The 15,516-nt window shown below is 54.0% G+C and overlaps 1 protein-coding gene and 1 long non-coding RNA gene across 2 annotated transcripts; one reads left to right on the top strand and one right to left on the bottom strand.

Annotated features, from left to right (window-relative positions):
- The first annotated feature begins 461 nt into the window (after positions 1–461).
- LOC137202847 (uncharacterized) lies at positions 462–3,977 on the top strand. The gene is made up of 2 exons (XR_010932804.1): positions 462–568; positions 3,487–3,977. It is a non-coding gene; the product is annotated as an uncharacterized lncRNA (long non-coding RNA).
- Positions 3,978–9,371: 5,394 nt separating this feature from the next.
- On the bottom strand, positions 9,372–12,651 carry GPR84 (G protein-coupled receptor 84). The gene is made up of 2 exons (XM_067698668.1): positions 12,477–12,651; positions 9,372–11,576 (listed from the first exon to the last, which is right to left on the bottom strand). The coding sequence occupies exon 2, from the start codon at positions 11,566–11,568 to the stop codon at positions 10,378–10,380; it is 1,191 nt and encodes a 396-aa protein (XP_067554769.1). The 5' UTR covers positions 11,569–11,576; positions 12,477–12,651; the 3' UTR covers positions 9,372–10,377.
- Between the last annotated feature and the right edge of the window lie 2,865 nt (positions 12,652–15,516).

Below are 15,516 nucleotides of genomic sequence, written 5' to 3' on the forward strand. Positions count from 1 at the left end.
CGGCCACTCGCCTGGAAATCGGCGCCAGGGGTGGGGTAGGGATGGTATTTTCTCAGTGGGAGTCCCAGGGAACTGAGTGCTACCCCACCACCCCCGAAGCCAGCTGCCTGCGCCCGCCTCAGCCATTAGTAACCTGGAGACGCGCACCTGCGTGGGGGCCGCCTGCAGCCCCGGCGCCCTCCCTGCACCTCCCTCTCCCGCTCCGAAATGGCGCTGAGCGGGTTATTTATCGGAGCCAGTGGTGCTCCAGAAGGTCAGGACAGTGGTGTAAATAACCTCTCCTCGCCATTTCCCCGTCCTTCCAGAGCCTGCTCCCCTCCCCCTCCTCCACCTTTCTTCGCACAAATGAATGTGGCTGGGCTGGCGCGGAGCCTGGCCCTGCATCTTAATGGGGCGGTGAGCTCACAAGATGGATTTAGCTGGGGGTTTTATGGTTGCCGCGGCGACAGGAGAATGCTTTGGTTTTCTTTACCCCTTCCCCTGCAGGATTTGAAGCAGAGGGGGAGCGTGGGGAGCCCTTCTCTGCACTGCAGTCTGAAGGGTCTCTGTCACCTCTACTGCTTGTGAGGTAGGCCTGTTAATTCTGGGGTTAGGCAAGAGGGACTGCATTAGGACCTTAGATAGGAAAGGATGAGGGAAGAAAGGCAACCAGAGGGGGAAGGCTCTCCAGCGTCAAGGCATGAAACCTACAGTTGTCCAGTCTCGCCTGCTGTTTGAGAACCTAGCAATTCAGTTCAGCAACTGTGGGGCAACTGGGCCCAGGGTCACCCTCAGCAGATAGAAAAAGAAAAATGCTTGGGTATAGCACCCTGCAGTGCTGCATTGAGAGTTAGGGTACAGGGGGCTGGATGAGGGCTAGGGATTTTTGTCTTTGCCTCCCTGAGGTGGGGGGAAAGCAGTGTTCAGTAATTAAGGTCGCTGTCCTAACCTTCCTACTCATCACCCAGCATTGGCCCTGCTGGGGGGTGGGCCGTGTCAGTTTGAGAGGTGAGGGCTGCTGATCAGTGACGGGTGTGGAGAATGGTGTTCTATCCAGTTCTCAGACTTGGAATTCTCTGAGCTTGTTTCCCCAGCCTGGCCTGGTTTGAACTTTTCCTGCCTTCTCCGTTTCCCACTAGGAATGGAACTCTAGTTCCCCGGCCTACCCAGTCCTCTGGCCAACAATTTCCTTTCAGGACTGTGAGCAAAACCATTCCCAGCCCTGACTGAAGCAGAGACTGGGGAGTAGGGTCGGACTGTCTCCCTCCTTTGGTCTCTTTCTGTCTGATTCTGGGCCTCTGTCTCTGTTTGTGAGCCTTTCCCTCTTCCCCAGGGGATCCTGGGAACCCCTCCTCCCCCATCCCCGTCCCTCCCCTTTGGCTGGGAAAGTGACTACAGCCTGAATAGTGCCAGACACCTGCCTGCCAGATGTGGCGATTTCCCATTCTTCTCTCCCTCCTCCCCAAACGTCTATCCTCTCCCCACCCCACTGAGCAGAGGGAGCCCCCTCAACAGAGTGATTTAGTGCTGCAGCCCCTCTTCCTCAGTACCCCTCTCCAGTTCCTCTCCCTCCCCTTGGTGCCCATGCCCCCCTCCTCCCACCCCGGGGTGCTGGCTTGTGTAAGCCCCAGCTCCTGGACTGGAGAATGAATGGGTGGGGCAGAGGTGATTGGCCTCTGTTTCACCCATGGGAGAGTACATCAGCAGGGCTGAGGACAGTGGCAGCCAGAGCTCATGTCATTCCCACTGGTGGGGCAGGGAGCGGGTAGGCGAGGAGGAGGTGAGTGGAGAGGGAACTGGCTCTCCAGGACTATCTGCAGAGGAGAAGGAGGTCTGTGAGACCTTCCCAGGTAGGTGGGAGAGCTCGAATTGTTCGGCTGCCTGGTGGACATGGCATCTGTGTTCCTCTGGCTGGGTCTCCAGATCTTGTCTCTGGATCTGTGTCTCAGTATGACTCAGTAGATGCCCCTCGGCTCCTACCCTTCAGACTGACCCAAAACATACACTTACAGGGAACCCTTAGTCCTTACCCGTCTCTCTTTAGTGTTTGCCCTTCTGTGTCTTCTCTGTATCGATCTCTCTTCCCTCCCATTTCACCCTCCTCAATTTGTCGAACTTGTCTCGCAGTCACCTGGCCTCCCCCACCTCCATCCATCGCATGTCCTAACACAGTATGATCCCAGACCTCCCATCAAAGCAGAGACTCTGATTCAGAGTCACTCATTTCTCCTTGCCATCCCTCTTTGCAATCTGACTGTCCCCCCGGGCCAGACAGAGGGCTCTGGGGTGGCAGTGGGCTAGAGGACGGCTGGGCTGAAGAGCCACAGAGGCTGGACAGGCCGATGGAGAGTTCAAGGAAGTAGGAGAGGTGGGAGGAGCGGGACAGGAAGATGGAAAGAAAAAGTGACTGAGAGACAAAGAGGGCAGGGGCTGAGGGTTAGCAGAAAGCCAGCATAGCAAACTGGAAGAGTGAGTGAAACCCACACAAAGAGAGCAAGGCTGGGAGCAGAGAGAAAGAATGGAGGTGGAGACAGGAAAGTCAAAGCAAGAGAAGGCAGGGAGGGGGGCCGGGCAAGGGGCAGGCTGGCCCTCCTGGGCCCCCTCACGCTGCTGGGCCAGAAATCTTACGTGTATGCGCATGTATGTGTGTCAGTCTGTCCGTCTATGCACGTGCATGCAGGGCACAGGCGTGGAGGGGTGTCTGGTGGGGATAGAGATGATCCCCACAATATTCTCATTCTCCCATTTCTTTCAGCAGCCTCCTTCCTTGAGGCACCCCATACCAACCCCCCCACCCCAGTATTCCTGATGCTCCAGGGGCCACCCCCAAGGTATTTCCAGGATTCCAAGGAATCCTGGCTTTTTCACGTGGAATGCAGGCCTGCTGGAATGTGCAGTCAGGATCTGCAGCATCAAGAGGCCCCATCCCCTCACTGCCCACCCCCATGCCTGCTCACCAGCTGCTCTTGTCTGTCTTCTCCTGCCACTCTCCTTGTATCTCTCCCTCCTCTACACTGACCCCTCCCCCAGCCTCTGATCCCCAGCCGCCTGGGGCCTGGGTTGGAGGGAAGACAAAGACAGGATTTATCACCAGGATTGAGAAGCATCCCCGAGACTAGGGCTGAGGGCAATGGCTGACCTCCCTGGATGGGAGGGAGTGCTTGGCCAGATGCTGGGAGGCAGGAAGCCTGGGTTCCAATGGCTCCTGCTCACAACCCTCACCCCCCGCCGCTTCCCACTATAACCTTGCTCTCTCCTTTGTCCCTGAAGACTGAGGAAACAGAGACGATGGCCTCGACGTGGCTTTAGGCCTCTGAAGGAAAACCTGGGCGGAGGGAAGAGATGAGATTAGTGTTTTAGGGTCGTTCTCTTATGGATACTGGGGAGGATTTGGAAACCAGGTAGAATCAGGTGCCAGTTATTTCCAAGACTAGAAAGGAGTTCAGGTTTAGCCCTGCGACAGGCGAAACGAGATGAACTTCCCCTAATCTAGAAGGACTTCTCCAGAACAGGCCCTGATTGCCAATAAAGAGGGAGATAAAGGTGATTATGGGTCCTGAAAGATGGAAGATACCGTCTCACCAGGAAGCGGAGAAAGAAATGGAATCCCCCAAGGGTTACTAGCTCCAGGCCCCGTGAGAAGGCCTTCCTCGGGCTTCCCTGGTGGCGAAGTGGTTAAGAATCCGCCTGCCAACGCCGGAGACCCGGGTTCGAGCCCTGGTCCAGGAAGATCCCACATGCCGCGAAGCAACTAAGCCCGTGTGCCACAACTAGTGAGCCTGCACTCTAGAGCCCACAAGCCACAACTACGGAGCCCAAGTGCCACAAATACTGAAGCCTGCGCGCCTATAGCCCGTGCTCCGCAACAAGAGAAGCCACGACAATGAGAAGCCTGCGCACAGCGACGAAAAGTAGCCCCCGCTCATCACAACTAGAGAAAGCCTGCACACAGCAACGAAGACCTAACAGAGCCATAAATAAATAAATACATTTATTTATTTTTTAAAAAAAGGGCTTCCCTGGTGGCGCAGTTGTTGGGAGTCCGCCTGCCGATGCAGGAGACGCGGGTTCGTGCCCCGGTCCGGGAAGATCCCACATCCCGCAGAGCGGCTGGGCCCGTGAGCCATGGCCGCTGAACATGCGCATCCGGAGCCTGTGCTCCGCAACGGGAGAGGCCACAACAGTGAGAGGCCCGCATACCGCAAAAAACAAAAAACAAAACAAAAAAACCCTTCAGATTGGATTTAAAAAAAAAAAAGTAGGTCTTCCTCCCTGAGACCTCCAACTGCCTCCTGAGAAGATGAGGAGCAGCTGGACCCTGCCTTTACAGTAAATAGATTATTGGCCCGAAATTGTCTCTACTCAGCAGGCAGGGTGTGTGCTCAAGGAGAGGGAACGGTATGATCCAGGAGTTTCCGAGAAACCAGACCATATATCTTTCAGTGGACAGCTCCTGCAGCTTCCCGAGCCACCCCTGGAGGCCCACTAGCCCCTCCAGAATCTCAGTGTGTCAGGGGCCTCCGCAAACCCAACTCTGAAGCTGCACCACTTCCAGCTCCTGGCACCCAACATCCTGCTTGCCGCCTTCACCCTACTGTCCCAGGAGAAGGCTGCTCAAGTTATCTCCAAGTGAAAAGAGGATGGAGGGAAGAGAAACCGAGGCACGTGGGAGCTTCCCGTCTATCAGCCTCTCACCACAATCCCACCAACCCATTCCCACCCAGGGGCTGATGAGGGAGACCTTCTCGTGGTTTCTTTTTAGGCTCTTCTGCAAGCTGAAACCATTCCCTCAATTCTTGATGGAAAGCCAAAAATTGGAAATTTCAGTGGGAAGCATTCACGGGTTGGGAGGAGAGACTGGGAGAGGACAAAAGAACTGGGGGTGGGGTGGGGATTTGCACAGGGTGAGGAAAAAAACAGGAAAAGGGAGAAGTGAGCATCTCGTTTTTCCTCGCTCCCTCTTCCCCCAATTGAGAAGGCAGATTTACAGCACTGGTTTGGGGAGGGGGCTGAGCATGAGGAAGACAGATCTGCAGTTCTGCCCTCTGCGTGTCTGGGTACTTAGCTTTAACTCCCCCATTAGCATCAATCCCCATCTTGCTGCCCATCCGTCTTCTGACATCAGCTTCTTCCTCTCTCTGTAGCCCAGGCTCTCTGACCCTAAGTGGCTCTTAAAGGGCCAGTCTAGACCTTTCTCTCCCTCCCTTCTCCCACTCCAGGCAGCACAGTCCGGCGTGTGTGCTGTGGCCATCGTTGCTGAGGCCACAGTGGATGGGAGGCACAGTGTGCGTGTGGACGGAGGGGGCAGCTCTTCCCCACCTCCCTCTGTTCTCTTTAGGTCCCCCTATATCATGGACCCCCTCTTTGTTCACTACCTCCCCAAGCCAGAGCAAGCCCTCTGGTTGGGCTGGGAGTCACAGACACGGCTCCTGGAGCTGAGGGCTGGAGAAGTCATGTGGACTCACAGGACAGATCCTCTCTCCCTCCCTCATTTCCTGGAGGCCCAGGGGTATCGTGAACTACTGGCTGTTTTTAATTCCCAGCCAGCAGTGGGGGTGGACAGGTTGGGGGCTTAGACTCCTAGGAGATGCCCTGAGCCCTGCATTCCCAGCCTCCTTTCCCAGGGACCCAGGCTGTGGTCTGTGGGGCGGTGGAGGATTTCAAATCTTCCTCTCCCAGTGAGCAAGGTGACAAGCCAGAGAAACCTGCCTCTGAATTTCCTGGCTCCTCTCCCTTATTCCTCAGCAACTGAGTTTAGGGGGGCAGAGGGGAAACTGGCTTCTCCCCATTTCTCTCCGTCTTCTGCAGAAATGCTGTAACTGCACTCAAGGAGGGGTGATAAGAATGCCAGGATGATTGGAAAGTTCCTCCCCCATCTGCCTTCAATCCTTTCTGCTGCAAAGCTCTGCAGTCCTCTGAGGGGCTCTCCTGGATAGTCAAAGGCCCTTTCTGATATCTGAGAGCCGTTCGCCACCTCCCTCAGTGCTCCTTTCTCTGGCTCAGAATGAGAGGGAAGTGGTGGGTGGGGGCCTTGGGAAAGCGTCCGTGCTAAAAATAGGAGCCCAGCGCTGCAGCCCCTCCATGGCCCCTTATTTATATCACCTTCCAAACCTCACTCTCAAAGCAGCATAAATATTCCTAATTCCTGAAGGCCAGCCCTGAACTCATAAATTTAAGCGGGAGGAGTGAGGTGTAGGAAGGGGAGCCTACTGCAGCCTTGAGGAAGTAGAACATCTCCTGGGGGTGGTGTCTGACTTGTCCCCCGGGCAGACGCCTATGGGTCTTCACTGAGAGGAGGAGTTGTGGCTCTCAATCGTTCCTCTAGGGATTAGCCTTTTCTCACGCCCCCAAATAAAAACCAAACTTAGTTCTGTCTTCTCCATTAGTTTCTATCCTTCTCCCTCTCTCTTTTCTTGCTATTACCTTCTAGTTCTTTCCTGCGCCCCTCTCCCCTCTCTGCTGCGCTTTTCTCTACGTGTTTGCTCCTCCAAGTCTCCCCCTTTTCAGAACCGTTTTCTGAAGAGGAAATTTCCATCTCGTTCGGTCTGGTTAGTGAGGTTTGAAAAGAAAAGTCTCTCTCCGTGCCCGGAGCTCCCCGCTTCTGTCCATTTGCCCCCCTCATACACGCCCTTTCTTTTCAGTCTCTCCCGTCTTCTCCTCAGAGCCCCCCACCCTTTCTCTCCCTCAGTCTTCCTTTTCTCCTCAGCCTTCCTATTCCTTGGTCACCCCCTTCGCCCCCTCAGTTTCCCCTTCGCTCTTCAGCTCAGGATTCTCTCTCCCTCTCCAATCTCCTCTTCTCTCCCTACTCTACCCCATCCTACCCCTCAGATTCCTCAGCTCCTGTTTACCCCTTCAGACCTCCTCGTCTGCTTCAGTTCCTACCACCACCACGCCCCATTTTCCCCTCCCAATGGATGAAAGAGGAGGAGAGGTCTTGAGGAACAGGTAGAGGGAGTGCGGTTCCTTGAGGGGAGGGAGAGCAAGCAGGGGATAGGAAGACGGAAGCGGTGCAGAGGGGAGGGGCAACCTCATTCCCCAGCGGCGCCCCCCCTCTCCTCCGCCACCGAGCCATAAATCAGGGCCAAGGCGTTTTGGCCAATGACAGAGTGACTCGTAAATCGGCCTGTCAAGCTCAGCCAATGAGAGGCAGCGTTAAATCAAGTCCTGTCAGCGCTTGGCCAATGAAAGGCCCTGGGCTGACCATAAATCTGCCTGTAAGAGACAGCGAAAGAGAGAGAGTGTGCGGACGAGCGGCAGCGGGTGAGGGACCGGGGAGGGGGCGCGGGGAGAGCGGGCGGGGGGCAGGCGGGAGAGAACAAGCTCGGGAGAAAAAAGGCGATAACGGAGGTACAAACGATGAAGACAACCTACAGGAGAGACGGACAGATGGAGAGAGACAAAGAGAAGCCTCGAGAGATAGCGTCAGAAAGTCCGCGATAGAGCCCGAGACTGACAGAGATAAAGAGAAAAGAGAGACAGACACTGACACCTTCAGGAGGGCCCCCGTGACCCACTTCCCCAAGACAAATGCATACACTTCCCCGAGACACGCGTGAGCTCCGCACCACGAGGGACACGCGCGCAGTGCACACCCGCAAGAGAGAAAAAGCCTGAGAGATCATCTTCCTCTTCTTTAACCTCACTCAGCACCTATCGAGATTAGGGGTGGGGTATGGGTGTGTGGGCTGTGGAGGGTGAGAGAGGAGGGCGTATCTTTCTCGCTAGGATCTGTCCTCTCTGGTCTCAGACTCCAGGGTTTCCTTCCGTGTTCCCTGAGCCATTTTTTCCCAGCGACTGATGATTGGGAAGTCCCTCCTGAGGTCTAACCTCAATCCCTATTGCTGCTCCTTTCTACTTGCCAAAGCTTTTGAATCGCCTTCAAGGAATATGAAAAGTGAAGCTTTTTACGACCCTTCAGAGAACTCTCAACTTTCAGAATCTTAGGTCTGAGCAGGAAGGATTTTTAGGGATCATCTGGTCACTTGATTCTAGTTATAAAAAGGCTGCTGTGGGCTTCCCTGGTGGCGCAGTGGTTGAGAGTCCGCCTGCCGATGCAGGGGACACGGGTTCGTGCCCCGGTCCGTGAAGATCCCACATGCCGCGGAGCGGCTGGGCCCGTGAGCCCCGGCCGCTGAGCCTGCGCGTCCGGAGCCTGTGCTCCGCGGCGGGAGAGGCCACAACAGTGAGAGGCCCGCGTACCGCAAAAAAAAAGGCTGCTGTCCTAAAGTGGTTAGACATGTGGGCTGGTACTAAAGTCAGACTTTCGGCCCTCAAATCATGATCATATCACTTACTAGCTCTTGGACTTCAGACAAATTGCTTACCCTATTTGTGCTTCATTTTTTTCATTTGTAAGCAAGAGATTATAATAGATACTTTTTGGTAAATTTTGTAAGGATTACACAGAATAATATATTTATAGGATTTAGGACAGCACAAGGCACATGATAAGGGTGCACCCCACCCCCATCTTTGTACAGATTCTAAAACCTGAGGTCCAGAATGATCCAGGGTCCTGCTCAGGCTCACAGAACTAATTATCAGAGAGCCTTGTTTGGAGCCCTGGTCCCTACACTCCCAGGCTGATGTTCTTTATCGGTCTGCTGTTCACCCCACCTGTCTGGACCCCTGCCTTAGCCATCTGAATTTGACTCAGTATAGGCTGCTGGGATTTTTGCAGGAGGAGGACACTCCGAAGCACACGCTCCTCATTAGGAGGCAGGATTCCTGGGCCCTGGAAGTGTGTTGAATGTGAGGGTATCAATCTGTCCACCCTGACTATGGTTCTTTCTGCCCTTGTCTTAATCTCTCTGGACTTTGTTCGCTCAAACCATGGACTTGGGGGCAGGCAAGGGACGGCACGCAGCCACAGCAGTGTCACCATCAACATGACTCTCACATTCTATCCCCAGTGCCCACCCTGCTCCCCCCAGCCCAACCAGGTAGACAATAAATATCTCATGAAAAATAAGTGTCTAATTCTTCACTTTTCTTCCTAAGCTTTGGGGAAAAGGGAGGGGTGCGGATTCCTGGGTCTCCACCCCTGCTGGCCATGAGGGTGGTGTATCTCTGGATTCCCAGTCTTGCTGACACCTTCGGTCCTCAACAGGGAAGCCAGAAAGGAAACACAGAGAACCAGCGTCACCTGGTGGCCACAGGTGCTTTAAATTCGTGCATGTGCATTCGCGAGCACATGGGTGACAGGATGTCAGTTACACTGGAGGAAGGGAATGATATGCTCTCCCCTCAGCTTGGCTCCTGAGCCTTCTTTTTTTAAAAAAAAATTTATTTATTATTTATTTTTGGCTGCATTGGGTCTTCGTTGCTGCACGCAGCTTTCTCTAGTTGCAGTGAGCGAGGGCTATTCTTTGTTGCGGTGAACGGGCTTCTTATTGAGGTGGCTTCTCTTGCTGTGGAGCATGAGCTCTAGGCGTACGAACTTCAGTAGTTGTGGCACACGGGCTCAGTAGTTGTGGCTCACGGGCTCTAGAGCGCAGGCTCAGTAGTTGTGGCGCATGGGCTTAGTTGCTCCGCAGCACGTGGGATCTTCCCGGACCAGGGCTCGAACCCATGTCCCCTGCACTGGAAGGTGGATTCTTAACCACTGCACTACCAGGGAAGCCCCCTGAGCCCTCTTAACTAGAGTCTCTGTTCGGCTTTCGTAATCCAGGATGACAAGAGCAAGTCTGGGGGAAGGGAGGGGCCAGGACCCAGGTGAATTAGCTCCAACAAGTGTGACCTTGCTAGGGCGGCTAGCACACCCTTCTGCCATCGCCTCAGCTAAGCTCAACTCCATTTCCACAGAGCGAGGAGTTCTTCCCCGTGACCATTCTCTTTGGATAGGGCAAGGGCCAGGAGGCTGGACTCACTGGAGGGCCTATCAAAGCTGGATTTCAAAACATTTTTGAGCTGAAAAAACCTGTTTGCAGTGATGGGGGAGCCTGGCAGCAGTAGTTGGAGGTGGGGCCCATTTCTGGGAAGTTAAGCAAAAGGCAGGCCAATCCTCTTAAACCAACTCACATGTTTTATACCTGAAAACCCTTCAGCTGAAGGCTGTGTCCCAGGTCTTCTGCATCTTGCCCCTCCCTTCTCTGACCTAGGTCCCCCCAAACGCTTAACTATTAAGTTCCAGCTGCAAACCAACCCTGGCCTATTTCCTTCTTCCCCAAAGATCACACCCGAATGTGAAAAGGACAGGTTTTGTTTATTAATAATTAATAATGCACCTTGAGCAGCCCAGGGCTGAAATGTTGAGCGAGGGGTGGAGAGGCCTGGTTTGGGGCTTGGGGAGAGGTTGTCTGTGCAAATTCCCAAAGGTCTTTCATCTCCTCTCATACCAGCTGACCACCTTAGTTCTGGAGGAGACATCTCCAGATTCTGGTGACTGGGGACATAGTTCTAATGGAACCTACGAAAATTCTGGGGCCCTCGTTTTAGGAGGGAGCCATAGGCTTGGCGGAACTGGCGGTTCATGGCTGCATAGAGCACAGGGTTGATACAACCGTTGAGCCAGGTGAGGTTGGCAGCAAGCATGTGGACAACCCGGGGAGCCCGGACCTTGGCATCCAGGATGTTGAGCAGCAGGAAAGGGATGTAGCTCAGGGAGAAGCAGAGGAACACAGCAAAACACATCCGAGTCACCTTCCCAAACTCTGATGGAGAGTCCTGAGCTCTCTGGGCTCTTTTAGTTGTCCTGGCTTTGGCAGGCTCTCCTGGAGGACTTTTCTCTGCCATTTGCTTAGCTGCCTTGCTGTTGCTCTTGTCCCCCACTGCTGATGAGTCCCCTTCCAGGGTCTGGGTGGTGGCAGCACTGACTGGCTCAGATGAAATCCCCTCGCTGTGCCCTCCTGATGCCAGCCCACTGTCCAGCTCCCGGAAACGACCAGGCGTGGCCTCACCTGTCCCAGCCACGTTGTTGGAGTGGATGCTCGCCTGGCGCAGCTTGTACTGATCCAGCGCCTGTGCTGCTCGCTTCACCTGGCGGTGGATGAGGCAATAGAAGACGCCGACACTGCTGAGCCCAACCACAAAGTAGATGCCCATGAGGATGGTGGTATAGGGCCGGCCTCGAATGCGATCAAAGCTGCAGGTGCAGACTACGGGCACCAAGACATAGATTGGCCAGAGGGGAGCAAAGCTGGCCACACCCACCACCCAGGTGCTCACCAGGGTGAGCACGATGCCCTTGGCACTGAAAACATGGGGAAAGAGCTTCGGGTGGGCAATGAGGAGGTAGCGTCCCAGGGCGATGAGGCAGAGGGTGAGGATGGAGACAGAGTTGGACGCAAAAAGGAGGAGCCCAAAGACCCTGCAGAAGGTGGCACCAGTGCGCCAGTGCAGGTGGAGGTAGGTGTCCACAGAGAAGGGCTGGAGAAGGGTGCAGTAGAGCAGATCGGCCACTGTGAGGTTGGCGATGAGCAGGTTGAAGCGGGTACGGAGACTGGGCTGGATGGCCAAGGCCAGCAGGGTGAGCACGTTGCCCACAGTGCCTGTCACGGCCACCACCACGCCCCAGCTAACTGCCACATAACGATAGCCCAGCACCGACTCATGGTAGCAGGAGAAGTTGGCATCAGAGGTGTTCCACATGATGGAGGCTGAAAGGGGTGGGGTGGGGGGAAGAGGGAGTCAGAACCTGACCTTGAACTTAGATCGTTCTCTTTTTTGAACGAAATTTTATTTATTTGGCTGCTCTGGGTCTTAGCTGCAGCACGCAGGAAACTTTGTTGTGGCGTGTGGGATCTTTAGTTGCGGCCTGCAAAATCTTAGTCTCAGCATGTGGGATCTAGTTCCCTGACCAGGGATTGAACCCGGGCCCGCTGCATTGGGAGCGTGGAGTCTTAGCCACTGGACCACCAGGGAAGTCCCTAGATCCCTTGAATAACTCTGGGCTCCTGAACATCTGAACCACTCCAGGATCTCACCAGCCTCCTGAGCCATTCACAGGCCTCTTCATCCCAAGATCCCCAACCCCTTCCTTTCCCATTTTCAAAGATTTTCCCAAAGTTTTATCTAACTTTAATTTCTGTCCACTCCGAGCTCCCAACCTTTTCAATATCCATCCAGATACTCTCAGTAACCCCAGCACCCTCCGACCTTTCTAACTCTTCCCCTGTCCCTTAAGACCACCCAGGAGTCCCCTCTCCTCTGTATTCAGGAGAATAGTACCCTCTGTCTGTAGTCCCAGGCCTCAGGGTTTTTTTTGTTTTTTTGTTTTTTGCAGTACGCGGGCCTCTCACCATTGCGGCCTCTCTCGCCGCGGAGCACAGGATCCGGACGCGCAGCCCCAGCGGCCACGGCTCATGGGCCCAGCCGCTCCGCGGCATGCGGGATCCCTCCGGACCGGGGCACGAACCTGTGTCCCCCGCATCAGCAGGCGGACTCCCAACCACTGCGCCACCGGGGAAGCCCCCAGGCCTCAGTTTTTTTCTGTTTTTACCACCTGGGAGATGAGGAGACAGAGAACGTAAAAGTACACCCACCACCAAAGTACTCACCTGAGTCTCCCAGCCTTCAAATCGCTCTCCGGTGGAAGATGTCCAACTCATTCAAAGAGCAGTCCTTTCTGGTGGGCAGTCAGGCTTCAGACAGGAGGTGCTCTGCTCTCCTGTCTCCTATTATACTAGACGGAGAGAACAAGTAACTCCCCAGTTACACAACCTCAGCCACTTCCTCCCTTGCTTCCTTCCTTGCCTCTCTGGTCCTACTCACTTTGCCTTAGCTAGTGAAATCTGGGCTTTTCTGTTGAAATTTCCCTGTTACTCACCCCAAAGCCTTATCACTCCTTCAGTTCTCCTTCCTGAAACCCAAGCTCTGTTTCCTTCCTCTCTTTGCACGGCAGGACACCTATAAGATCATTGCTGAGAATTGCTGGGACAGGGAGACAGAGCATCAGAGTATCTGGGCCACTTCTCAAGGGGTCAAAGGACAAGACCAAGTTCTAGGAGCAACTCTAGGGACCCCAGAAGTCTTGAGTTTGTTTTGGGAGAACACTGCCTTCCCTCTCTCCAGAACTTGGAGATAGTTCACATCTGAAAAAGGATTCAGACGAAGAAAGGTGGGAAATGGAGCATCTAGGATGCTGGCTTCCCGCCCCACAGGGCCTCAGGCTCCCAATCATTGGTTCATTCATCCATTCACTCACCAAAAACGTATCGAGTGTCTACTATGCATTGGACTCTGAGCTAGACCCTGGGATGGTGCATGGCCTTGTGAGTAGTCTAGGGGAGGAGACAGATATGTAAATATATAAAGGCCTAATTGGTCCTCTGAAGCAGCTGTCAGCAAAGTTTGGCCTTTGGGCTAAATCTGGCCCACTATCTATTTTCATATGGGCCATGGGCCAAGAATGTTTTCTTTCATTTTAAAATGGTTACCCGGGGCTTCCCTGGTGGCGCAGTGGTTGGGAGTCCGCCTGCCGATGCAGCGGACAAGGGTTCGTGCCCTGGACCGGGAAGATCCCACATGCCGCGGAACAGCTGGGCCCGTGAGCCATGGCCGCTGAGCCTGCGTGTCTGGAGCCTGTGTTCCGCAACAGGAGAGGCCACAACAGTGAGAGGCCCGCGTACTGCAAAAGAAAAAAAAAAAAAGGTTACCTATGTAGGTACCTACATAATACCCTCAATTTTACCTCTTGGCCAATACAACCTGAAATATTTGCTATCTGGCCCTTTAAGAAAAAGTTTGCCGACCCTCTGTGAAGTACATCAGAGACTTGGAGAAAAGAAGCGAACTGCCAAGGAGGGGATCAGGAAAGGGTTCACAGAGAGACACCTGAACTGGATTGTGAGTGATGAACAGGAGTTTTTTGGGCGGATAAGTAGAAGGACATTCTAGATAAAGGGAACAGGATGCACAGAGTCACGGAGGTTTAGGTAGAGGTGAACAAAGGATGTGAAGGAGGGGCCAAGAGGGAAGATCCTGGAGAGGTGAGTGGGGTCAGAATCAAGGAAGGCCTTGTGCGCCATGCTGAGGAGCTGGGGTTATATCCTGGAGGAGATTTACGCTTGGAGAGCTGTGAGTAAGGAGTGAAAGCCTGCAGGCCAAAGGGAGAGAGACCAGTAAGGAGGCACCAGTTCAGACAAGGGGTGGGCAGGGCCTGAGTTAGGGCCAGGGCTGGTTTGGTGGGCATGCTACCTGCGCGTGTAATCGCACAGGGCCTTGTGCTGAGAAGGGTCCAGTGCTTGAGTTAATGCTCTGCAGTCAGCCTTGAGATCGTTTTTGAACACTTTGCTTTTTCATTTTGCACTGGGCCCCACAAATGATGTAGCCGGTCCTGGTTAGAGCGGCGGTTGTGGGAATAGAGAACAATGATCGGGATCCGTAGGTCCTTAAGAGGTCAAATAGGGTTTATTATTTATTTATTTATTTTTTTTGCGGTACGCGGGCCTCTCACTGTCGTGGCTTCTCCCGTTGCGGCGCACAGGCTCCAGACGCGCAGACTCAGCGGCCATGGCTCATGGGCCCAGCCGCTCCGCAGCATGTGGGATCTTCCCAGACCGGGGTACGAACCCCTGTCCCCTGCATCGGCAGGAGGACTCTCAACCACTGCGCCACCAGGGAAGCCCAAATAGGATTTATTTAATGACTCATTAGATAAAGGGTTAGGAAGAGGGAAGGCTAGGAAGACTCCCAGTTTTCCAGGTGGATGGTGGTTCTCTTAATCAATGAGATAGGGAATGTGGGAAGCATAGCAGGCTTACGGAAGGAGGTAAATAATGAATTCAGTTTTATACCAGATTTGAAGTACCTGTGGGACATGCTAATATCTCAGCCCCTCTAACCCCGATTTCTTCCAGCCCCCCCACCCCACATGTGATCGAGCCCTGGCTTTTCTCATTCCACTCTCCTATTCAGCCACTCCTGCCCCTCAGACTTCTAGATCTCCAGTCTCTTTTTTTGAGCTAGATCGACCTGAAACAAAACAAAACACACACACACAAAAACCCCCCAAACTCCTTGTTGGGTTCCATTTCTGAGCCTACAGCAAACTCCCCCCAACAACTTCATAATTGACTAGCTCAGGAGGCCCCTCTTCCCCCTCTCCTTCCTCTTTGACAGTCGTCATGTCATCCCATCTTCCCTTCCCCTTTCTTCAGCAAGACTGAGAAGTGGGTAGAGAGGTGGAAGTGAGCAAAGAGAATGCAACTCAGGATGGGCCCATGTAGAGACTGGGTTCTGGTCTGGCCTTTCTTGTTGACCTTTTGCTGCCCAGCTGGATTAGAGCAAGGGGGGGGGGGTCACAGAATCACTGGCTGCTCTTGTGAGTGTGTGGTCGAGTCGAATTCTGAAGACAGAGAAGAGACCCCTTCCCCCAGCATCACGTGGGAGGCAGTGAGCGATGTGTGCTCTCTTGTCCCATAGACCATTTAGGGAACCAGTTGAGAAGGCACTCTAGCATATCTGTAAATGGCACGGTCCCAACACTTTAGTCATGGATCCATCCATGAAGTCTCAATGAACTTTTAAGAGACCCAAACCTGCTTATTTTGCAGATGGGGAAGTTGAGGTCTCGAGAGGGTAAGGACTAACCCTAAG

This window comes from Pseudorca crassidens, chromosome 11 (assembly GCF_039906515.1).
Source record: "Pseudorca crassidens isolate mPseCra1 chromosome 11, mPseCra1.hap1, whole genome shotgun sequence".
Taxonomy (NCBI): domain Eukaryota; kingdom Metazoa; phylum Chordata; class Mammalia; order Artiodactyla; family Delphinidae; genus Pseudorca; species Pseudorca crassidens.

Coding starts and splice junctions, on each gene's coding strand:
- GPR84 (XM_067698668.1), bottom strand. CDS start 11,568: ATGTGGAACACCTCTGATGCCAACTTCTCCTGCTACCATGAGTCGGTG.